Below are 8,355 nucleotides of genomic sequence, written 5' to 3'. Positions count from 1 at the left end.
ATGGATGTGAAGAGCTCCGCATTCATGGCTAAGAGGTTGCAAGCCTCTTTTTCATACTCGACTTACTTGTCACTCCCCCAAAACTAAAGGATATCTAGCGTAATAGATTTCCTTTTCAACTGATAGAGTCGAACTACAAGCAGCCTGATTCCCTGAGTCGAGGATATGTAAGCGGGATCATTGTTGAAAACTCGGTTGTGTTCCAACATTCTCCCTTAAAATCTTATTCCCAAGTGTTTCGGTCTCTTCATAATTCGATATCAGAATAACTTTTGAATTCTTTCAAAATCGTGCGTCAAATCAAGCGTACCGAACTACAAGTGGCCTGAATTCTCATATAGCCTGAGATATGTAGGAAACCCATTCCCAGGGTTCGGCCATAATTGTTAAAGTCCGTACCAAATTCCCTCTCCGAAAGATGAAGATGTGATCGGTCAAAATTGGGTTAGTCAATTTCATTTTCCTCAAATTTCTTGCATCAATCCAAGTAAAATGAGGAACACTTAGATTACAAATAAATACATATTTATGAAGAAAAGACTCTAAGTATATTTATAACTATGAAATTTAAGCTATAAATTTAAAAATCGTAGATATTATCGATTTGGGACGCTCATGAGCTCGCAATGTGTCCACTTTGCTCAAATCAATGTATATTTCGCACGCAATGGGCCACGCAAACTGCTTGACTTCACTGGTTTGCAGAAACTCCTCTTTCACCTGAGACACTAATGTGCTCGCCTTGCGTCCACATTGACTTGGTAAGATTTATCTCACAAAGTACAGAAGTTGCAGAATTATGTTGTCTACTTGCTAAGGATTCAACAATCTGACGTAAAAGTTCAAGACCATAGTATACATAGAAATTAAGTGAAAATATAATTACATAAAAGTTCAACATCATTCAACCATTCAAACAAAAGACATAAAAGAAAAATATTGTTTGTCAACCAACATAAAAAAAAAAATTGAAACCATATTAATTTTCAGCAACCTACCCTATGTCTTCAGTTATTTGTCAATCACACCCTACTGCCCATCTCCACCGCATCCGGCTAACAGTTTTATCATTCATCAAGGTCATAGGAGTGCGGGTAACCATATACTCAATATAGGACAATGAGTATGAACCGCATACTGCCCCACTATCATTTCTTGGACTATCCTTCTTCCGCTCATAAATTCATTTATTATTGAGCAGATTTGCAGGCAAGTGGTTGAAACATCCAAACAACTTCAATAATCTAGGTAATAATTCCAACACAGAAATAATGAATAAAAAGAACTCATCTTCCGTGTAGATTGAAAGGTTGCAATCATAAATATTTATCTTTCCCTCATCGATTAGAAACTCGAGAGCGACAAAATATTTTTTCTTTAGATTCATTATGGTGTAGATTCTCTTGGCACCTATCCATGAGACACCGTCGAGATAGGATTTGGCTCCTTTGCAATATTCCATGTAAAAATCTTCAAACACGTATGTATCAAGACAATCCTTCAATGGAATAACACTTTTTTTCTGAACTAGCCTTGCACAACTCATCATAGGTAGTCTTTAGAAAATTGTAGAAATTGAGATCAAAGATTACGTCTGTCGGGTCATAGTATGTGGGGTAATGTATGTGTCTTTTGCGCATAGAGCCTAATATTTCATCTACATGCTACAATCATGAAAAAATAGTTAATAAATAGAATTGATGCAGCATGTTCAACAACCAAGAAAAAGATTTAGTTAAAGTTGCAATTTAAATATAAAAAGAAATTGTAGAAACATACACGGTCTTTAATTTCCACCACATATTCATCGTTGTCATCATTTTAAAGTCCTCATAATCTAACTCATGCATGGTATATATTCCCTTGACTGCCTTTTTTTCTTTGATTAGTTTCTGAAGATTCTTCTTTTTTTTGTCATTTGCATGTAGACAAATATTTACCGATTGGAGTTTCATTTGTTGATCAGCCATCGTCTTCGGATTGTTGATAGAGTTTTTCTTAGCACTTGTTACTATCTTAACAATCAGTTTTCTCTTCCTTTTTACACCAACTGGAGTGTAAATTCCCAAACACGAAATGATACCCCTTTTGGATATCAATGTCTTGATGGTTTTCTTTAGAGAGTTCAAGAAATCAATGTCTTGATGGCTTCCTCTTGTGAGTTTACCTTGGAAATCAATATCTTGATGGCTTCCTCTTAAGAGTTCACCTTAGAGGTACCAACACCAACAATTGAATATTTTCCTAAGGTGTAGGGAGTTCTAATATCATGACCAACACCAATACCACCACCATCACCATCAACACCAATAACACCACTACTACCACCACCATCAGTTGAATATTTTCCTAAGGTGTAGGGAGTTTTAATATCACGACCACCAGCACCACCACCAATACCACCAACACCAACACCAGTATCACCAACATTACCAGCACCACCACCAGTACTATCAACACCACCACCAATACCACCCCCACCAACAGCACCACCACCACCAACACCAGTCTCAACCACAGATAAATCCCTTTTAATAGTTATTGCTTTGGTCCTTAAATTCGATCTTGGCAAGTTGTTTATTAAAGGCTTATGTACACCTAAGTGCGAAAAGACAATGCAGTTTTGTTATGCCGAAACTTAAATGTTAAGTCAACAACACTTCCAAATGTCACTTCTTCTGTCGCATCCGTCTTTAGGATGATATAGGCATAAAGATGCACATCTTAGTGGGAAAAAGACTTTTCCCCCGGTGTAGCTCAAAAGCAGAAAGAGTAAAATTCATTCGAGAGAGCTTAGTGGTCTTAAGAATGGTTCGGGTGGGGGAGTTCTCTTAAGAATAAAGTATTCGAATAGAATCTAATTCATGTTCATGTTAACAGAAGAGCGGATCCAATATCAAGACGCTTGAGAGAAAGCACTAGCCTTGTATATACGTTATTTTTGTTTATGTCGTAGTGCCTAAAGCTAGAAGCAAGATTTCTAGTAGGATATTCAAAGCTTTTGAGATGGATGGATTTGGAAGCAAGTGAAAGAACTAGTTGCATAGATAAAGATATATTTGATGGACCTTTGGGCTTGAAATATGTGGGTGGGGCGTTTTGTAGAGGCCCAACTAGTCCAATGTAGTTGGATTTGACTTAAGCCATGCAATCTTGACTTAAATAATTAATCCGGCTTTATTAACCCAAAATGTTGACTTGGGTCAATATGTCTTGAATTTAGAACTTAGTCCATACAAAATTTGGACTTAATCCCATAAAATTTTGCATGTCTACCCTTACCAAACTAGGTAAGGTAGTCATATAGCTTGCTTGACACAAATTTTAGCTTGCTTACTCCTTTATATGGTTTTGGGCGAAATTATAATAGGCGAAAGATAATCACTTTTTTCATTTCAATTTATATGATATTGTGTCCTTTTATGTTTGTTTAAAAAGAGTGTAGGATTTTATATATGTAAACGATAAAAATCTACATTTCGAAATTTTTTATGAATTTTTTTTTATAATCACATAAATATTAGGACATATATATCCCACAATTAGATAGGGTCGGGGTAGGTTTTATATGTACTCCACGTATAAAAAAACTAAGCAATACGATATTCCAAGCTTAATTAGTTTCTTGCATAATTAATTAATGAGCACAAGCATAAAATTAATATGGTTAAACAAAAAGGTCATACCACTTTTGTGATAAATATGTACAACTTGTGTTCCAAGTTGTTTATATTACTAAAAATAAATAAAGATATTCATTTCAAAATATTTATTAGTTAATAAAATTAAGATAAAATTTTTATTTTTTTTTATTTTACTTTTAAAATTATTTATTCTTTAAAATAAACAATATTTTGAATATGTTAAAAAAATTAAAAATAAATTCTTAAAAAAATACTTTTTTTTATTTATGATTTCTTAAAGGTGGGTAAATGAGAAAAGTGAAATCTAATATGATATGGCCGCATGGATAAAATATATTTTATAGGTTTAAAAGGATAGATCTTGTTAAAAAAAAAAATCCTTGTCATCTTTACACGTTTAAAGCCTTTTGCTAATTATCTTCTATCTTTTTAATTAGTGATCTTCTGATTAATAAAGATATGAATAAGTATCTAAGAAGATTATCTTGCTTTAGCTACAAACAACAAGAACAATAATTAAAGCGTAAATTTGATTCCCAAAAATATTTTATGTGTTGTAATCAGTCTAATTACCACGTTAATTTATGTTATAAATAATTTAATTAATAGATGGACGAAAAGATTTAGCGGCTGATTTGTCTTAATCCCGTCTAATGTAACTCAAGGGTACTATAGTCTTTTCGATCTGTTTGGATCTTTTTTTTGACATAAGCGTTTGGACAAAGATCATTTTTCAATAATTAAAAGAAAACAGATTTGGTGAACAAAGTTATTCGATATAAATGTACTGAAAATATTTTCTTTGTTTTAATTTATTTTCTGATTTCAATTTGACACAAAATTTAAGAAAAAGTAAAGAAACTTTATGGTCTTGAACCCAAGATATATTGAATGTATTAATATGTCTTTTAATTTTATAGTCTTAAACTTTGTCACGTAGAAGGTTTAAAATTAACAAATTGCTAGAAAGGATAAATATTCTTTTTTAAATAGACTAAAAAGGAAAGTGAAATAAACAAATGTAAGTTGAAATTTGCAATTGTGGGATTGTTTCACCCTTAACAAGAGTTCTTTGGGTTCGAGCCCTAGTTATGCATGGAGAAAATCTTATTGAGAGCGTCATCCCCAAATTAAATGAGTTTAGCAGTGTACGATCTGAATTTAATTAGGGCTCCAATGCAAATTACGAACACCGATGTAAAAAAAAGGAAATTTGCAAGGAATTCATAAACTGGATTGAATGCCACAATAATTTTTTAAAAATAATGAAGAAGTAATTGTCAGAAAAATTGTTGTTTTTTTCATTATTCAAATACAAATAAAATTGATTAGTTCTGTTAGTGGATAATATTGTGTCTAAAGATATTTTACAGAGAAACTTTAAAAGATTCAATCAAAGTCACACTAACACTAGCTACAAACATATAAAATGTTTGATCAAATCTTAGTAATTTATCTCGAATCACACTCACACTAGCTAGAAATATATAAAATTAAATGTTAATGCAAAAAGAATCAATCAAGGATTTGGTGTTTTTTTTTTCTTACTATATTCACTTTGTCAAAATTTATGTAATACGATAAGAATTTTGAGATCTAAATTTTTTAAACTTTGACGTACACTGAGTCAGGTTTTTTTTTAAAAAAAAAGCAATAGTTTTTTTTAATCATACTCATTTTATGTGACATAATTAGAATTGTGAGATTTAAATTTTTCAACTTAGACTTGAATTGAGACATAGAAATTTTAAGTTTTTTGAAATAATATCTATATATTTGAAATTATGTAAAAAGTATTATAAATCATAATGATTAATAACTTAAAATATTTAAAAGTAATAAAAGAAAATTCTAATTAAAAAAAAAACTTGGTTAACTTTTGAAATTATGATCATGCCATAAAGGGCGTAGCTACATGTAATGAAGAGTGGCCAATTTCGAAATTCAAAACATAGAAAATTATATAAAATATATAAATCAAACAATTATTTTTATTAGAATATTAATAAATTTTGAACATTCTTCGTACAATTTCTGATTTTGTCGCCACATAATTTGAGAATCAGTACAAAAATTGGCTCTTTCATTTTGTCCTTTGTTTCATTTATTTTTTGCTAAAATATGAGGTATTATTATAAATTAAACATTAGTGCTTAATTACCACCAAATATAGTATAGTAAATGTTTCTAGACCACAAGAATTTTCAAGTGGAGCCAAACAGTACTTTTTTTAAAATTAGCTTCCTCCTGATGTTTGGAGTCTGTATTGAAATTTCGATTAGATTTAATCATAGATGGCACATTATAGAACCCATTCAGTTATCATTTTGTTCAATGCTAAGTTGCCGATGATTAATATCAAAGAATATAAAATTCAATTTTTTATTTATATTGTGAAATGTTATGTATAATTAAATTAAGATATATATAATGAAACAGGGGAGTATTATAAAAGAATCAGAAAGAGGTACATCATACATTGTAAGTTATTAGTGTTGTTTTTCCTTTTAGTTTGTTACCTCAGGTGTCGTACCTAATTGAGTATAGCTCTAGAAGCATGTGTAAAACCTCGGAAGGACATGATTTTTCTCAGAAAGGTAATGAGATTATTCGTGAGGCCCGTAATAATGAACTTGCAAAATGGATCTGTTTATCATAAAGAGATTTGTCATTCTTAACCCTGCTTCACCTTAATTGTTATTTGAACAAGTAAAAGTTCAAAAATCATCATCTAATAATCCAGCAATTGCAATAGAAAAGAAATAAGGGAGATTTTGTGATAATTTTTCAATTTTTTTACTAGGTAATCTAGTATCCTTATGCATTCGATCGTTGTGATCGCACTCTATTATGGATTTCTGACCACATTCTTCTTATCTTTGTAGCAACTAAAATCTTTTGCATAAACAAAAAAAAATCTTAAAGAGAAGTCTCTTTGTTTTTTGGCAATTCCTTAATTCTAATGAACTTTCACATGACATATGCAAGATCACAAAATTAAAAAAAAATTGATACATTATACATATCTTTGATTTAAAACCACAAAACTCAAAATTTCTTTATTTTGTTAAACTTCTTAGTTAGAGGCAGTAATTGATCTTATACCCATTAAAATTGATAACATTATAATCCTAAAATAGTTAGTGATGTGGGATTAATCTATGAATTTAATTACTGATTAAACAAACAAATATTTGATTGCATGGGACAAATCTTTGATTGATTAGTGAATTGACTAGGGAGCCTAACTAAAAGATATGATCATGTACTAGGAATCTATAATTGATATGCAAATCACATAAAAGTTCTAAAAAGGGCAAAAAAGAGTTAAAAGGACAAGTAGCAAAAGTAGCCATGATATTGTTTACAAGTTACTGCCCTACATAAAATATATCTTTACGGCAATAGTTTAATTGAAGTTAAATATATATTTTTAGTTATAATTAGCACTCTTTATTAATGTGTCTATTTATTATCGCTAAAAATTGTTTTTGTTATAGTGTTACTCCCTTTGATCCTAAATAAATGTTGATTTTAGTTTGGACACACTTTTTAAAAAATTACATTTTTTTAAAAAAAGAGTAGTATTTGTTCCAATCTAACCTTTATTAATTGCTTTGAATAAAGCTCTTTCACTGAAAAAAGAAACTACCAAGAAAAATATATTTAAATCAGATATTTCGTAGCTATCCAAGATTTCCATGTTTGAATCGAAATTTCAAACGCTAAAGCTCATCTTGTTTTGTTTATTTTAGAACTTTTTTCTCGAATAAATCATAAAATCATAACCATCGTCTAAGTGAAGTAGCTCATGAGTATGAAATATAAATGATAAGAGTTCATGCTTAGAAAGAAATGATTGTGAATTAATAGTAGAAAATTTTATGTATTTATATAAGGATAATTTTAGAAGAATATATATATATATATATATATATATATATTATGAGTAGTTTTTTTTGTTTATCATTTGATGTTCGATATCTGCTTTAATTTGAAATTTCATTCACAATGAAAATTTTCACTTTAAAAAATAACTTCTTATCAAAAATAATTTAATTCTCAAACGTCAATTTAAAATCTCTAATCATTTACCACTCCACTATGATCCGAACCATCATAGCTTAAAGACTTTAGGCTATGGACATTGCAAACATAAAGAATATAAGACTTCATATATTCCTAAAGTGAAACTTTATATCCTCCTTTATTAATAATAGGTTGATTGTTATCTAATTAAGCCTTTCTATAAAGTCGGCTTTTTAAAATTAATAAAAAGGCGCAGTATTAAAACTAAATTCCAAAAGAGAGCACACTTCAAAACATATTATATACTTACCCCACCCCCTCTATTGATATATAGTTTATCAAAAAGCTATTTATAAGAATAAAATACTATGATTAGAAAGAGGGAAAAAATGCATCGTATAAACGCCTATCAAAATAATAGCAATATATATATTCTTTTTGTATACTATTAAATGATACACCTAAAATATATAACTTTTATATATATTTAGCTAGCGAATGTCACTATTTAACAGATCGGCCAAATATGTAACTTGTGCACCTAAAATAAATGAAAAAACTACTTAATTGAACAAACATCTCTACCATGTCTATTTATTTTGTCTATACTTGAAAATCATTATATAATATCTCTTTTTCCCGTCCCTCTTCCTCTCTTACCTCTTTCTGCGCACCTCCCCCC

At 30.0% G+C, this 8,355-nt stretch overlaps 1 protein-coding gene across 1 annotated transcript; it reads right to left on the bottom strand.

Annotated features, from left to right (window-relative positions):
- Positions 1-2,197: 2,197 nt before the first annotated feature.
- On the bottom strand, positions 2,198-7,347 carry LOC107061276 (acanthoscurrin-2-like). The gene is made up of 2 exons (XM_015310254.1): positions 7,248-7,347; positions 2,198-2,598 (listed from the first exon to the last, which is right to left on the bottom strand). Exons 1-2 carry the CDS (start codon positions 7,345-7,347, stop codon positions 2,198-2,200), a joined length of 501 nt encoding a protein of 166 aa, XP_015165740.1.
- Between the last annotated feature and the right edge of the window lie 1,008 nt (positions 7,348-8,355).

The sequence above is a fragment of the Solanum tuberosum genome, unplaced genomic scaffold (genome assembly GCF_000226075.1).
Source record: "Solanum tuberosum cultivar DM 1-3 516 R44 unplaced genomic scaffold, SolTub_3.0 scf00131, whole genome shotgun sequence".
NCBI lineage: Eukaryota > Viridiplantae > Streptophyta > Magnoliopsida > Solanales > Solanaceae > Solanum > Solanum tuberosum.
This window is presented reverse-complemented; position numbering and strand designations above follow the sequence as displayed.

Coding starts and splice junctions, on each gene's coding strand:
- LOC107061276 (XM_015310254.1), bottom strand. CDS start 7,347: ATGGAAATCTTGGATAGCTACGAAATATCTGATTTAAATATATTTTTC. Junction 2,599..7,247: donor ATTCAAAGCAATTAATAAAG/GTTAGATTGGAA, acceptor TTTCGCACTTAG/GTGTACATAAGCCTTTAATA.